Raw genomic sequence first — 15,203 nt, 5'->3', positions numbered from 1 at the left:
TCACAGCGCTCAATCTTGATTACAAGAAACCATGTTGGCTGGTGTCAAACGAGAACAGGACAGATGAGTGATAGACGATCTCTTAATAGTTTATTTGCACTATCTCGATCTAAAACCTTGGCTTGAAAACAGTTGAATCATTATTTCAACCAAAGAAACTATGCTTTGGATGTCTTGTTGCTTTTTCTGACGGGTGGGATGGATTCCCGGTATTCAATGCAGGTTGTGCGGAGCTTGGGTGGTTCATGACTGCGTAAACTGGAGTTGAAAATTTGGGGTGAAAATTTTTTTCATTATAAAGAAGAGCCTGCGCGGGTGAATGTGGGTTTCCCTGTTAATGACCATTTGGTAAGTTTATCTTTTTACATTTTTAGTTACAGGATGTGGTTGAGTTGCAGATGATGTGTTTAGCAAAATTATTTTTGTTGAATTTCTTCAAATGAACCAAGTATGATTCGAATTGACACCCTGATGCACTCAGTCTCACACTATATCCTGTTTGAATACATTATTCGCCGGAATTAGTGCACAGGCTAACCTTTGCTTTCCTTAGATTATGATTTGTCAAACCTGGGACGATGCAAATGTGTAGTAAATTGTTTCCTTTTTTCAAATAAATAAAAAAAAAATTGTTATGATTATATCCTCGTGCCCACTTTCTCGTTATCATCACGCTAGTCGTATAAAATGTTGAACGGAATGGATAATATCATTGAATTTCTTGGTTTATTTTTCTTTTTCTGTTTATAAAAAAAAAAAAAGCAGTGAAGAAAAAATTTTTCCGAAAAGAAGTGGTCAGTCAGTTACAAGAGTTTTTCTTTTTATAGTCGGAAGGCTGATAAGGACCGAACTGTGTGTGCTTATGCACCCAGTGTGGGAAATGCGTGGGCATCGGAAAGGTTGACATCGCGTTGACCGCGTCCACCACGACCTCCTCTCATGCCTCCACCGCGACCACGACCTCCACGACCACGACCACGTCCTCCGCGGTTGTCTTGACTTCGGTGAGGTGGTTGCTCAATATCCAAATACACCTTTTCTTTCTTATTTTTGTTCCTTGCCTTGCCGCTTTGCGCCTGTAAACAAATAATAATAAAGTCGGTGTCAAAAAAAAAGAGTCCAGATTGAAGCCGAAAGGCATATTCTAAACAGAAAATCCTTCATGCTTTTACCTTTCCAGCAAAGAAAACGGAATCATCTTCGTTGCGTTCCAAGGGAACCGCGTCTTTCCACTTTGAATCGTCGCTTCCTTCGTTGGGAGCGCGGGCTTCAGGCAAGCGGGGTTTACCGGCGGACTGAAGACTTTGCTTGTATTCGTCCAATGTCTTGACGTTTTCTTCTTCGTGCTCGCCAGTGCCTGGAGCGTGAAAGTCGGATGAATCAGGATCACCGGCAGCAGGGTAATCATTGGCACTAGAATAAAAATCCCCATTTTGTCGCCAACCGTTAATGAGATGATTCCAATCTTTTTTTCGATCGATCGACAATGACGTAATACTTACGCTTCCAGTTCCGAAGTACCAAGGTGACCCCAAGCTTGATTAATCTTCTTTTCGTTATCACTGTATGAGCAATAAAAATGAGCGAAGGATAGCACAAGAAACGCAAGAGATAGTCAAGTTCGAATGAGGATAACTTACACCATGCCAGTGCCGCTGTGACGATCGAATTGACGACCGCGGCCACGCTGACCTCCGCCAAAACCACCTCGACCGCCTTGACGAGGTTCGCGGTCGTCTGACTTGAATCTCGGTTGTTCATTTGCTTGTGCGTTATCATTATCGCGTCTAAAGTAATCGCCACGACCGCGAGGTTCACGTCGAGAAGGAGGTGATACTGAATTGATAAACGCAACGGTTTACATTAAACCTTGGTAGATTTTGGACTAAGCGTTTGGACTTACCTGCAGGTTGCGTGTGCAACTTGCGTGTATCTCGTCTTGTCTTGGGGTCTTCCTTCTTGTCGACAGGCTTGACGTTACCGAGCTTATCAACTTCGGTTTCTTCGTCGCCCAAGAGCGCTTCAAATCGATTTATACCGGACATAATGAACTTCTTTCTTTCTTTTTGATTGGTTGTCTGTTATTCTCCTTCAAGCAGACCAGAGAAAATAATAACAAGGAAAAAAAAAGGAAGAAGAAAGAAAGGAAAGGTAAAAAGGGAGAAAAGAGTAAAAGAAAAAGAAAAAATCACCTGTAGAAAAAAAAATTGAAAATAAGACACGTTTATTATCTGCATGGCTTTCGGGAAAAATAAACCGTTTTTCCCATGTGGGAATTTCGAGTCAAAAAGCCTATTTTTTCTATTTGTTACCAAGCCTAGTTTTTTTTTCTTCTTTTGTAGGTCTTGGTCTTGTTCTTTTTTTTTCACGCAGTCAGCAGAGACCAGTAAGCGACATGGTAAGCTTCAGCATCACAATGAACCCTCGTTCTTCAAAAGGTTTTCACTGGACGGCTGTTCCAGTAGTAAAAAAAAGAAAGGTTTGCCGCACATCGTCCCCGCATCCGTTTCAACTTTGCAACACAGAAAAGTGTTGGATGTCAAACTTATTTATCCTCTTAAACTAGTCGACTCTCTCATACTAATGCTGTAGAACTCACTTTCACGGCCTCGTTGACGCTTTTTACATGGGTCTTGTCCATCATCGGTTTGTCCCTCCTCACACTGACTGACCTTGCCCCTCCGAACGGCACCATTCCAACCTACTGCAAGCTTAATCTGACCCCGTAAGCCTTTTATATCCACAAGATGTGGTCCTCATCGAACCATCCATGCAAAAGCTGCAATTATCTATCCTTTAAAGCAGCAGTGGACATAATATCCATTCGCCGGAAGGGAAACAGCGGGGCGTCGTTCGACGTTCAGCAATGGCTGTCACTCTTTTTTATGCAGCTTTTTTTTTTTAGCAGGAATTCAAATTCCGGTCAACTGTCGTTCAACCCAACAACCCTTTTCCCCAAAACAACAGCATACCCAAATCTGAGTTTGAATCATTGGAATGAACATATTGCAGAGCCGAACTATTCAGCGAAAACTTCTTTGATTTAAGTAATATGTATCAGGCATTTCCACAGTGTAAGCTGGCCATGCGTGTTGGATACTCCCATTATATGCCAATCTACAGTTTGATATGGCTGGATATTGGACTCACTTCAAAAAGTTGACTGCAAGGTAATTCGATAGAAGCCCTTCTTCTGACGCATACAGTATCTTATGATGAAGACGATCCAACGCTGTTACTCAATTTGCTTGAGGATTTGACCATGTTGTTTGTCTATTTCTGGTACCAGAGTCATATCTTACAGTATTAGTTACGATGGAATGCTTCAGGATTCTTGTCAAATCATATCAAACTAAGAAATCTTGGCGTAACCAGCTCACATGGGCCAACCTCAAGCAGGCCCCAGTGAAGTTCTGCCGCTGATTGGTATACAGTACCAATTTGTAAGTGGGGTTATTTGGTCTGCATAGACACTCTGAAACTGAGCTGCTCACGCGGCGAACGTTGGCATTTTCTACCTTCCAACCGTGCTGTAAAAGTTGAAAGAATATACCGCCTAATAGATCTTGTTGGCGTTCCCGTGACTAAGCGTTGGAAACGGGACCACTATTACTATATCATTCAAAGTTATATCTATCTGATCTGCGGGAAAAAAAAATTTTGATCTCAATATGAAGGCCACTCTTATCTTTGCTTATGAATATAAACTAACATAGAATTCACGGTGACCCTTTTTCAGTTTCCAGGCATTTGAAAGTTTTTACGTGCTAAAACTTTTTTTTTCATGAGCCGATGACACGATCTATAAAATGCTTAATTTTCTTGTTTCATAGGATTAGCTGTCGCTAACCTGGTTTTTGATATTCTGTCGTACGTTTAAACAAAAGACATCGATTTTGAGCTCATATGCCAGTTTATTGACGGGTAGTATGTAACTATGATAAACAATGTGTTCACAGACTGTTACATGAATGCACCGCGAAATGCGGGTCCAGCGGATCACAGATTTTATTATTGGACCTGAAAAAAAACCAATAAATAGTAAAAGATATTTCACGATCAGCAACTGGCACAATTCTTTTTATTTCATGTTATAGAAATATAAAATTTTAAAGAGGAACGAGCAAGCTGTACAGTATAGTAAAAGAAGCAAAAAATTATTGCTATTGCAACATTGCTATAAAAAGTATCACTATGGCAAACCTTAATGTCGCTGTCCAAGTAAAAATAGCTCGCTATCGGGACATTACCAAAAGGATAAATTTTTTTTTGAGGCAGTGACCGATCGGGAGTGAACAGATCCTTTTGGCGGCGGGCGGAACGCATTTGTCACGTTCCGAATTCCCGATAAAATGGAGTCATTCTTTTCCTAAAACAGTAATGAGCATTGTCCTGAGTCGTCCGCATTTGATTTTCAGCTCTTCTCACACTGAAACAATGATGTGTGAGTTTTTTCTTTCTTTTTGTGTTGGAGATTATGCGCGCAGTTTTTCGATGCCATGCATTTTCCCCACATCAATGAATGTTATAATGATGGCAACACTGAGTGTTTGATAAACAACACGATCCTGTAATTACAAGTATCGCGTGGATCCCCACGTTGATCTAACAATGTGTACCGTTGATGAAGCCATTACATCATTATCCAAATATGGGGTGTCGAAGTACCATCCGGGGTGGCGATCCTCAAAGTAGCCTTCCTTAAGCGTTAAGGGCAATGCATCAAGAGCTTCTAAAAGAAAAAGCACCGATATTTTTCTACGTCCTTCTAGTGTGTGATGTTGGTCTGTCTCTTGACTAAAATAATTTTTCCGTCGACCATAGTGAAAAATGATGCAGAGCATAGCTCATAAAGTATTACAAACATGCCGCACAACATAAGGAGCAATGTCTCGAGATACCATATGGTTCAATAAGTATTATAGGACGATAGTATATGACGACAACACATCATAACTTTAATTAACAACGAGCATAGAAAATACATGATAGATTACAAAAAGGGGTGAATAAGTACAAAGGATTAAAGATTGGAATACCAACATCCACAGAACTTTGAAATAAGAAATCTATCGATGTCTATATACAAAAATTCAACAAAGACAGAAAATGAACATTGGAAGATGGAAATAAAATAAAAAGAAAAGGACGTGGATTAAAGGACGTTTTCAGGATATATGAAACTTGAAAGGGAATCACTCTTGATGGCGACGGGTGTCGTCAAGTTGTTCAACGTAGCTCTTAGAGATTTCTTGACCCGTCGTACCCGAGTCGCTCGAAGGATCATCGTCTTTGCTTTCAAGATCGCCAATCGTGGATCTTCGGTCTTTCTTATGGTGATGATCGAGATCTTTACCGGTGGTTTCTGGCATGCAGAAGAAAATGAAGACGAAGCCAACAAAGTTGATGGCGGCAAACACCGTGAAACTGTACTCCTTCAGGTTTGCATTCATCACGGGCCACACAGTATTGATGACGAAATTAAGAAGCCAGTTGGAAGCATTACCCAAAGCCGAGCCAGGAGGAAGAGCATGCATCGGCAACAATTCAGGTGCAATCAACCACGGAATCACACCACAACCCATACTGTACGTAAACGTGAAACAGAGAGCTATACATCAATTTCTGTTAAATCACCATGTCTATTTTTTTTTTCGTGGCAGCCAAAAAATCAACAATACATACCAGCTGTGATGACAAGAGGACCCAACTTGGCGGCTTGAGGTGCGGCTGAACCAACGACAATCATGATGGAGGTAATACACATGCCACCCGTAGAAATCAACATGAAACCTTTACGACCCACACGATGCATGAAGATGACAGCGATAAATGTTGCCACAATATTGCCCGTGGCGTTGGCCAAAGAGACATCGGTTCCCAGCATTTGATCGCCGTTGAAAATCGAGGTCAAAAAGTTGACGGAATACACGGACATAGGACCAATACCACCGACTTGATTGTACGCTTGCAATACCATGACGATAATGGTGTTCCAGGTAATGTGACGATCCTTGAATAAAATGATATCGAGCATACTCATGCGTGGTTGACCTTCGGCTTCCCGTTGTCGAGCAGCAACCATGTTGGCGAATTCTTCGTCCACGTTGGCATTTCCTCTTAGCTTTTGCAGGGCTACACGAGCTTGGTCGTACTTCCCTTCCACACACAGGCGTCGAGGACATTCCACGGTGATAAAGAACAACAACACCAATTGGATAAACGCAATGATACTGGGAATGGCCCACAAAAGTCGCCACACCGGGACAAATTTCATGTAAAGACCGCACACCTGGGTCAACAGAATACCAAGATTCAGGAATAATTCAAACAGAGAACCCAACGCACCACGGCTCTTTTTTGTGGAAATCTCGGAGACATAAATGGCGACGGACGAACCAGACATGCCTGCAGCAATACCGACAAACGCACGTCCAATGGAATACTAACAATCCAATGATTGGTGAGTTAAACTCCGCCCATGTCCAATGATGATGAATTTTTTTTTTCCGTCTCATTTCTGCTTACCATGCCGATATTAATGGACGTAGCTGATAAAATACCGCCAAGAATCATCCAACCGCAAGCAATCATAATGTTATCACGACGGCCAAACCAGTGATTCAAGTACATTGTCGATAAACTACCGGCCAGACCACCCAGGGCAAAGGCACCGACCGTGAAACCCCTTTTTGAAGAACAGCAACATAAAAAGATGAATACGTTTGAAAATTGCAATTAGATGATCTCAGTGACCCAAGACTTACCAAGAGGTGTCTGACATTGGTAAACATGCAGGTAAATTGTTGGGACTGTCCATGCCGCCCTCACATTTACTAATTACATTTTGAGGCATATTTGGTACACCTTGATGTCGTACAAAATGTCAATCCATGATCTGTCAAAAATATAAAAGAACAATAAGAAAAAACCTACTGATATGCCAGCCAACATTGAATCCGGATATAGCTGCAATAAGTGCACATGCAGTCATGTAGGGTGGGAAACGTAGTTCGTGAGATTTAGACTCTGTCATTGTCGATGTGTTTATCGCGTAATGGGAATGCTTTGTGAAAAAAAAATTGCAGGGCCAGGGAGAGAGTAAGTGGAATCGAACAGATCAATGGCTGTTATAAAATGGCACAATCAAAAAGTGAAAAAAGGTGTCTCAATGTAAGGGATCGTCAACAAGTGATTGAATCGAGAAAGAATAAAAAACACAAGAAAATTATTTCGAGATGTGAGCTTTTTTTGACGTTTGCGAAAACGAGTTTGCAAAGTTGGATCTAGTTTATATAGGATGGTGTAATAGGTTATTTCAAGTTCCTATTTAGGTCTAAATTGTTACGCTATTGCCCCGCCCAGGCCGGCGGAGCCATGATTCGTTATGATGCGTGGAGAAGTGGGCGGACTTCGTCATCGTCATGGTTTCAAAATCATTTTGCCACCGACAGCATTGATGTATCTACAAAGCTAAATCCGCCAAAATGGCGCTCTTCAGGAGACAACAAATCATCGCTTCCTGGAGACATAACCATTGGCTCATTGGTGAACATGGGATCAAAGTTCTATTGTTGACATGATTAAAAACCAAGTTTTTTGGTTGATAACAGTGGATGATTAATTAGCCTTTTGATTTCCAGTTGCCTTTTTTTTTTTTTTATACCTCTGCTGCCTCGGGGTCGATCTAATGACAAAAAAGGAAAGGTACAACAAATTTATATCAAGGGCAACTACGTATTACATTTTCCTTTTTTTGTTACTTACCACAACAGGCACGAGTGGCGGTTCCACTTCACGTCGCACTAAAGCTGCCCAATCAATCTTTCGGAAAAATCTGTGCCGCCGTATGGCATCTGCGCGTTTAGGTTTTGCACCAAGACGAGCATTGGGATTTTTACGCAGCAACTACGCAGAAATTATCATCCATGGCTCTCCAAAATGGGCCGAATTCAGCCATGACAGCCATTGCAGCCGAGCTTTTCCTTTTACCTTGGATAGTAAATCTTTGGCTTCAGCTGTCATATAATATGGCATCATGATTTTCTTGTGAAGTACTGCATCGATGGTTTTCTGTCGATTGCCCGAGCTGAAAGGTGGCTATATACCATACAGATCAGTTAGTTTACATCGTACAAAAAAATAAAAGTAAGTTATTGTTCTTGGTGTCACCATACCGAACCCGTCAACATATCATAGAGAAGAATTCCCAGGCTCCACCAATCGACGGTGTTATCATAATCCAATCCCATCAGAATCTCTGAAAAATGAAACATTAGAATGTCGTCCCTCCGCCTATTCAAAAAAAAATCTGGGCAAATTTTTAATTACCTGGAGCCATATATTCCGCGGTGCCACAGATGGTATTGGTTTTACCGTTCACTGCCACTTTGGACAGCCCAAAGTCAGTCAACACAACATGACCTTGAGCATCCAATAAACAGTTTTCCGGTTTTAAATCTCTATACACAATTCCCAGGCCATGCAGGTGTTCCAGTGCCAGCACCAGTTCCGCTGCATAAAAGGAAGCCATCGACTCATCAAACATGCCCTCTTTTGGTAAAAAAAAAAAGAAGAGCGATCAAGTCAGCCATGGCAAATTCCAACAAGAAAATAAAATGTTTAAAATGATGCTGTGCTCACCATGATCCAAGTGGCGAAAAAGTTCGCCACCTACAGCGTACTCCAAAATCATGTGTAATTCACGAGGGGTCTGAAACGCATAATATAGTTTGACAATAAACGGATGTCGGACTTCTTCCAGGATTTGACGTTCGGCCTTGACTTGTTCAGTTTGTCGTGCTTGCACCACCAACGATGCCTTTTTCAACACCTTCATTGCATACAAAGATCGTGACGCACGATGCTTTACAAGAAAGACCTTGCCGAATCTACATTGTCATCAAATAAAGGATCTGAGCAATCACGATCTACAATGTCATATTTTGTAATGGACGCTAATCGCTTACGCTCCCCTTCCCAGAACGCATACATGTTCGAAATCCTCGGGACCGACTTTTTTGACGTGGGCTTTGGAGGAAACAAAGTTGTTGCTGAGTGGAACTTCATAGTTGATTGACTTGCCGCGCTTTCGAGGCATCGGTTCGTCGGTATCACTGTTGTAATTGCTGGGCGGATTGGAATCATTTTGCAAGTAACGTTGAATGTGGTGGTGGCCGGACGCGGATGGAAGTTGGGCTTGTGTAGCGTCATTCACAGTGGCCGCTTCCAAATTGTCTGTCACGGCCTGCAACTCTTCGTCAAACGCAAACATGGGGGAAATCGAGAAAGAGAGAAAGAGAAGAGAAAGGAAGAGGAGTGTAGGAGTAAAGCTGGGAATGAACCGCAAGCGTAGAAACTAGTAGTGAAAGCAAGAAGGAAGACACAAAGCACAATAGCACTGGGACCCAAACTCGGGTTTTCCTCTATCCCCTGCTTAATGACCGCTTTCCATTATCTCGAGATCAAATAAATGGTAATATTCGCCGTTGTGCCTTTTTTACTTGTCAATTATTGGCTGCCCCGCTAACAGGTGGCTTGTTATAATTATTCTTGTTGACGTTGTGGTCCTTTTCACATTGTTTTTTATAGCACTCCTTGTAACCCTGATTCCTCCTGCATGTAAGCATAGCAAATTGCCTTTCATGGAAAGACCGTGGGCAATGAAATGCACGGGAGACCAAACGGTGTACGGGCTGAATGCACTTTATTGGAAATCATCATTGCCTTTTATGGATGGTATACATCCATTTTCACAGGTGCGCTTTCTCGTTAGAGACGTACCAAGCCATCTGGCACTCTTTCTGCTGGAATCCACACTTTTCATAAAAAGGGATATTCTAAACAAGAGGGGATCAGTCAGTTTTGCCTTTCTCTTTTACTGTGCCGAGCCCCCAGACCCATCAAAATTTGCTCAAAATGAAATGAAATTTTTCATCCGAAACCTATGACTTCTTACCTTGACGGCGCAGTCCAAAATGACTTTGTAACAGTTTCTTTGTGCACCAATGAACTTTAACGCTTCGATGATGCGTAAACCCAGCTTTTTGCCTTGTTGATGCGCATCCACGGCAATGTCTTCGATGTGTCCCACCAGGCCGTTCTTATGTACAAATTTGCGCTCGATGAGGATCGTTCCCACCGCTACAATGCGGTCCGTCTGATCATCTGTCACAGTGACGCTGTAATCTGCAAAATAGACATGTACTTCAGTTCAGTCCACAGCTCAGCAATGCGTGTCCGACCCCATCAATTGCTATGCCGCAGCTCAACTCACATATATCGTTGTGTTTTTTCATGAATTGAAATTGGTCTAATAAAAGAAAATGGAGTATTTTATCAACCTCTGTAATCCTATTAAACCTTCCAACCACTTGATAAAACGATATGATCATTTTACTTACCCAGAAAGTCTTCCTTTGTATGATCGCCCACTTCGGTTAACAGTTCAAGCACCTTTAAATATCCCCGTTCGTAATCGTTGGATCGCAGCGCCTGTAATGTGTATCCTGTAGGCAACGCCGCTTGTACTTGTGGTGATAAGAAGGCTTCATCGAATAGACATTCTTCGGATTCCATAGGCTCAAGCTCAGAGACATTTTCCGGCGCACTGTCAGATACAGACACAAGTTCAGACATGATGATAATAATCTAAAGTAAAAATAACAAATAGAATAAGAAGAAGCCAGAAAAAAATAAATGTAGGGTATGATGAATATATGATAAAAAAAGGGTAAAAAAGATGCAAAGGATAATAAAATAAAAAAAAGAACGGTGTTTTATAACGAATATTTTGTTGCAATGAAGTAAATGTGTTTTTATATTCATTCCGCGGAATGACAAAATCCAAAAAAAAAAGTTGCTATTTTTAAAAAGTACAATAATCATGCAAAGGAGATAAAAAAAAAGAAATAAAGTAAAGGATATACACATGTTAGAAAGGATTCTATAGGTCGTTCATCTTATAGAAAGGACGGGTGCCTGAGCTCTGCTTTCGACGGTAAAGGAAAAAGCCAGCTACGCCTGCGCCCGCTACACCTGCAATGACACCAATGGCAATACCCACTTTGCCACCCGTCGACAACCCGGACTTTGGATTGCTTGAATCGTTATCTCCGGAATCACCAGTGTCCGAAGGCGAAGGTTTATACACACCGGATTTGCACACGGTCAAACGTTTAATAGGATCTGAGCAGCTAGGATACGTTGTTTCAGACACCGTCTTGACGCTGGTCGATTTCGCAAAATTGCGCATCCAAGTAGCCCGATACTGCTGATCGTACGTAGGATAGGCCATCTGAATCATATCTGAATTCAATGCCATCCATCAGTTCTGTATCCCCAAGATGTCGTTCTAATAAATTGGTACTCACCCCTTAACACAAGATCAGGTCGAGCTGCGGATCGTTCGGGCCAATCTAATCATCTCCTGTTCAGTCCAACGCACGTCATCCCGCGGGAAGGTCGGGAAGGGGAAACGGGTTAACCCCGCGTGGCACTTACCAGAGTATCCTTCATCGTTCACTAACCCATCCATACGGAACATTTGACGATAATCTCTGAACGGTTCCGTAAACGCATCTTGTCCCGGTAAAAACCCTCCTAATCGCAACCAATCGCTGTACGAGGCACTTTGTTCGCTGTTGAGATTTTCCAGAGGCGTAACATCAATGACATATTGAATACCCTTCATGGCTTCGTGCAAATCACTGATATTCGTAAACTTGCGTGTGCCGTCGACAGCTGATGTGAATCCAGCGTCAAGAGTCAACGAACTGTGGTACCGGTCGCCCAGCAAACTCCATTCCCGTTTTCCCGCATCGTAGTATGTCCAGGCAAGAGATAGATTGCCTGCGCTAGCGATATTGGCTTTGTTGCAATTGTAGTCCATTTTGATGTTATGCATAATACTTGTGGCGTCGGTTTCAGCATCCAAAAATTGAGCAATGTACATAATCCATGCTGCTTTCTGTCGATTGACAAAGAGAAAAATTTCGAAAGTCAGCAGCAAATCTCCAAAGCAGATGGTCAAAGCGTCACTGACCTCTAACGGATGCAAATCGGTGCTCGAAGACGATACGCCTACAATCGGTGTTTGATCCGTCGAGTTATTGTTGCGCACGGGTTGATCCATAAACATCACGTCCACTGAACCATTGGTAAAATTCCCATAACACGGCGACGTGACATTAGCGGCCGGCGTGACCGAAACCACGATATTCTGTTGGGCGAGCAACTAACCAATTTTTTTTTCAGTTTTCCCTTTTTTAGTCTCCAGCGACCATCTTGATGCCGTTCGCAATTGCATAAATCATTCTGCGTCTTACCTCAAATAAGGGAAGGATATCAAGCGCATTCGTCACGCCGACTCTCTTGACAGGTACTTGAACAACCGCTTGATACCCGGAAAGATCGTCGGTGACATTGCAAGACACCAGTGCGTATCGCTCATTCAGGATATTGTTTGTCAACACTTTGTAGCAGTTGCGGGTTTCTACTGTGAACCTGTTGTCGAAATCTGGTGATTCGAGGACCTGCATTTAGCGACATGTCCAAGGTTATGGGGCATGGGCGACTTACCAACCCCATTGGATTGCTGATCGGAACCATTTGCTTGTGCCAGCACAAGTGAGGCTATCCACAATAAAGAGCAGCCAACAAATGGGAAAAGTTGCATGTGATAAATATGGGGAAAAAAGACGTTATATTACGGTGGTTGCATTTTTCTTAATTTTTTTTTCTCGATCTTTTTTTTTTTTTTTTTCTAATGTTTCGTTGCACCGTGAGCGGGATGCAAATGACCTGGAGTGGTCTGCAGCAAGTGAACCAATCCTTCGATGCGATAGTATTTTGCCTTTTAAAAAAAAAGTTAGTGATGGTCAGATGATGATGTGAACAATAGATTATCCTAATATATTACCTCTTGCAATAATTCCTGGCAACTATAAATTGAAACAAAAGAAAAAAATAAATAAATCGTGTGAGATGGTGCTATTGTTCATCATTTGTTTATTATCCACTTGCATCGTCTTATCTTGAATAACAGCGGGCGGTATCTAAAAAGTATGGTCAAATCAGTTGGGTCAGATGAAAAGCCACCCATCCTCTTTGGAACTTACTCGAAGGTCACGCAAGTAGTTCAAGACCAGGCGAAAGTGGGAAGGATCGCGATCAATGAAATAAGATCCATCTCTTTTTTCCTGGGTGATACCGTGACGCCCTGAAAACATGGTGGCTAACAAGCTTTTCTGATCGCGGCGGAGTGTGCTCAACGATGTCTAAAAACAGAAAGTATCACACATCCCACCATCTCGTTTAGATAAAAAGGACCTCTTTTTTTTTCCTTCCTCTACTTTGATGATTGCCGAACCTCAAAAACGCTGCCCCCGACATTCAATCGAATTTTTTCGCTGTAAAACGGATTTTCTATCGAAAAATGCTCAGTGTCAGGTACGCAGAGAGGCAGATGCTTAAAACACCTTACTTTGTATGGGACGATGCTCTTGTTCAAAAGCCAGCCTTTGTTGTTGCAGTTTTTCGCGCTTTTGTTGCAGATCTTGCGACAGTTCGTGGTAATCATTTTCGATTTGATCTTGGATCACAGCTTTGACGGCTTCAAAATCTGTTTCCACCGCTTGCAACTTTAGCATCGTCTGATTGATGTTTTTGTAAATGGCTGTATGGGACAAGGGATGATTAATGAGAGGGGTAGCGCGAGGCATCGTTATGATCATATATTACCTTCTTTCATGCTTTGATAAGATTCATTCAACATGCGGTAATCTGGCTGGTATTCTAGAAAGAAAAAGATGGGCAACATTAGCCTATAATTCAAAAAGGGGTACAAAGCGGAAGGGCAATGTACCTTCCCACACGCCCCAAGGCATGGTGTCTGTGCTCGTAATAGTGCTGGTTTCTGCATTAATTTTTCGGTAGTCCGATTTTTCTTCAAGGTCCTGCGCCCGATAATCATGGGAATACCGGTTCCCATTTGGGATGGTCACTCCTGTCTCTTGAACAGATTGATATGTCTTTCTATCTTGATGCTGGGTACCGAGCTGGTGATCGATAGGGTCACCGTTTTCTTCTTCTTCTTCTTCTTCTTCTTCTTCTTCTTCTTCTTCTGCCTGGCTAGCCTCATACTGCTCATCGTCGGAATGCGGGTATGGTCGTTGGAGATGGGTCATGTGATCTTCATGGTGAGTCATCATACCCGATGACGCTGAGGCCAATTCAAAAACATGGCTGGAATTGGAAGATCCTGCCGAGGGAATGGCTTGACGCTCTAGATAAATAGGATGGGTTGACGCTAGACTGCTGAGGTCCAATTTACCACTGTCGTAGTCGTCCAAGGCAAACGAAGTTAGCGACACTTGTGGAAGGTCCGGCGATTGATGGGTCGGCGAGTGTGGATAATGGGCCCAATATCTAGGCTGATGCTCCATGCCGTATCAAAAGGCACATAAAAAGAAAAAAGGAAAGTGAAAAGAGAGTAAAAGAGAAAAGATGATGCCCTTTTTTTTGCACAAGGTCAATTCTCCAATGAAATAGATAGGCTTTGGTTCGGTCCAAACCACAAAGTCGCGTTCATCTAAAAATAAATGTCGTCATGCTGCCTAGTCATATGCTACATCCTGCAGCAGGTTGTAGGGTCACACGAGGTTCATAAAAACTGCAAAGACATATTTGACATTGACTGTTGATGTAGCGCTTTCTTCACTGTTACTGTTTTGATAGTCTGTTTGCTAGTTTCTTAGTTCGATCGGTTCTGCGGTACATCCGTAGCTCGTAACCTAGTCAACACCAAAAACAACTTCTGAGCATCATATTTTGATCGTATCCATGAATCTTTAAGACAAGCTATCTTTTTGACAGTGCGTGGAGAGACCCTCAAGCTCACCGAGATCCGTTGGGTTCAAGGTGTTTCATTGGGGATCAAATCTTTGCAGGCAGTAGTGCTTCGATAAATGTAATCAATTCTGGGACCCTCTTGCTCTCTCTTTTTTTTTTTTTTAAAAAAAAAAAAGAAAAAAGAAAAACTGGTATTCAATGCAGTAATGTCGCTCGTTTGCCTTCCATCTTTGCGTGCAAACGCTCCATCCCTTCCTCAATAAACTATTCAGCCGAAATTCTGGTGTGCCAGACAACTGACAATAGATCTGCATAAGACAGCTCTTTTAACACTGAGCGTACTCCTAGCTAGA

General features: G+C 42.2%; 6 protein-coding genes across 6 annotated transcripts; all 6 read right to left on the bottom strand.

The window, feature by feature from the left end:
- Nucleotides 1-860: 860 nt before the first annotated feature.
- Nucleotides 861-2,045, bottom strand: BYT42DRAFT_542943 (uncharacterized protein; the record flags this gene model as incomplete). The annotated part of the gene is made up of 5 exons (XM_051565643.1): nt 861-1,076; nt 1,173-1,413; nt 1,503-1,562; nt 1,641-1,836; nt 1,904-2,045. The coding sequence occupies 5 exons, from the start codon at nt 2,043-2,045 to the stop codon at nt 861-863; spliced, it is 855 nt and encodes a 284-aa protein (XP_051427325.1).
- A 3,150-nt stretch (nt 2,046-5,195) lies between these two features.
- On the bottom strand, nt 5,196-6,856 carry BYT42DRAFT_542942 (general substrate transporter; the record flags this gene model as incomplete). The annotated part of the gene is made up of 4 exons (XM_051565642.1): nt 5,196-5,611; nt 5,686-6,445; nt 6,529-6,688; nt 6,768-6,856. 4 exons carry the CDS (start codon nt 6,854-6,856, stop codon nt 5,196-5,198), a joined length of 1,425 nt encoding a protein of 474 aa, XP_051427324.1.
- An 804-nt stretch (nt 6,857-7,660) lies between these two features.
- BYT42DRAFT_591925 (kinase-like domain-containing protein) lies at nt 7,661-9,274 on the bottom strand (the record flags this gene model as incomplete). Its single annotated transcript, XM_051570580.1, has 7 exons — nt 7,661-7,687; nt 7,768-7,908; nt 7,993-8,100; nt 8,178-8,260; nt 8,332-8,553; nt 8,644-8,891; nt 8,970-9,274. The coding sequence occupies 7 exons, from the start codon at nt 9,272-9,274 to the stop codon at nt 7,661-7,663; spliced, it is 1,134 nt and encodes a 377-aa protein (XP_051427323.1).
- A 478-nt stretch (nt 9,275-9,752) lies between these two features.
- On the bottom strand, nt 9,753-10,578 carry BYT42DRAFT_591924 (acyl-CoA N-acyltransferase; the record flags this gene model as incomplete). Its single annotated transcript, XM_051570579.1, has 4 exons — nt 9,753-9,839; nt 9,959-10,188; nt 10,277-10,312; nt 10,404-10,578. 4 exons carry the CDS (start codon nt 10,576-10,578, stop codon nt 9,753-9,755), a joined length of 528 nt encoding a protein of 175 aa, XP_051427322.1.
- A 192-nt stretch (nt 10,579-10,770) lies between these two features.
- On the bottom strand, nt 10,771-12,763 carry BYT42DRAFT_556682 (uncharacterized protein). Its single transcript, XM_051566809.1, has 6 exons — nt 12,580-12,763; nt 12,327-12,517; nt 12,044-12,235; nt 11,503-11,968; nt 11,373-11,417; nt 10,771-11,307 (listed from the first exon to the last, which is right to left on the bottom strand). The coding sequence occupies exons 1-6, from the start codon at nt 12,674-12,676 to the stop codon at nt 10,946-10,948; spliced, it is 1,353 nt and encodes a 450-aa protein (XP_051427321.1). The 5' UTR covers nt 12,677-12,763; the 3' UTR covers nt 10,771-10,945.
- Nucleotides 12,703-14,512, bottom strand: BYT42DRAFT_556675 (uncharacterized protein). The gene is made up of 8 exons (XM_051566808.1): nt 13,865-14,512; nt 13,741-13,794; nt 13,484-13,675; nt 13,370-13,425; nt 13,119-13,277; nt 13,024-13,055; nt 12,920-12,941; nt 12,703-12,853 (listed from the first exon to the last, which is right to left on the bottom strand). The coding sequence occupies exons 1-8, from the start codon at nt 14,442-14,444 to the stop codon at nt 12,764-12,766; spliced, it is 1,185 nt and encodes a 394-aa protein (XP_051427320.1). The 5' UTR covers nt 14,445-14,512; the 3' UTR covers nt 12,703-12,763.
- Between the last annotated feature and the right edge of the window lie 691 nt (nt 14,513-15,203).

The sequence above is a fragment of the Radiomyces spectabilis genome (genome assembly GCF_025331425.1).
Source record: "Radiomyces spectabilis strain NRRL 2753 chromosome Unknown BYT42scaffold_2, whole genome shotgun sequence".
In the NCBI taxonomy this organism is placed as follows: domain Eukaryota; kingdom Fungi; phylum Mucoromycota; class Mucoromycetes; order Mucorales; family Radiomycetaceae; genus Radiomyces; species Radiomyces spectabilis.
This window is presented reverse-complemented; position numbering and strand designations above follow the sequence as displayed.

Coding starts and splice junctions, on each gene's coding strand:
- BYT42DRAFT_556682 (XM_051566809.1), bottom strand. CDS start 12,676: ATGCAACTTTTCCCATTTGTTGGCTGCTCTTTATTGTGGATAGCCTCA. Junction 11,418..11,502: donor GAACGATGAAGGATACTCTG/GTAAGTGCCACG, acceptor GGAGATGATTAG/ATTGGCCCGAACGATCCGCA. Junction 11,308..11,372: donor ACCTGATCTTGTGTTAAGGG/GTGAGTACCAAT, acceptor CATTGAATTCAG/ATATGATTCAGATGGCCTAT.
- BYT42DRAFT_556675 (XM_051566808.1), bottom strand. CDS start 14,444: ATGGAGCATCAGCCTAGATATTGGGCCCATTATCCACACTCGCCGACC. Junction 13,676..13,740: donor TTATCAAAGCATGAAAGAAG/GTAATATATGAT, acceptor TGTCCCATACAG/CCATTTACAAAAACATCAAT. Junction 12,942..13,023: donor GTTATTCAAGATAAGACGAT/GCAAGTGGATAA, acceptor TTCAATTTATAG/TTGCCAGGAATTATTGCAAG.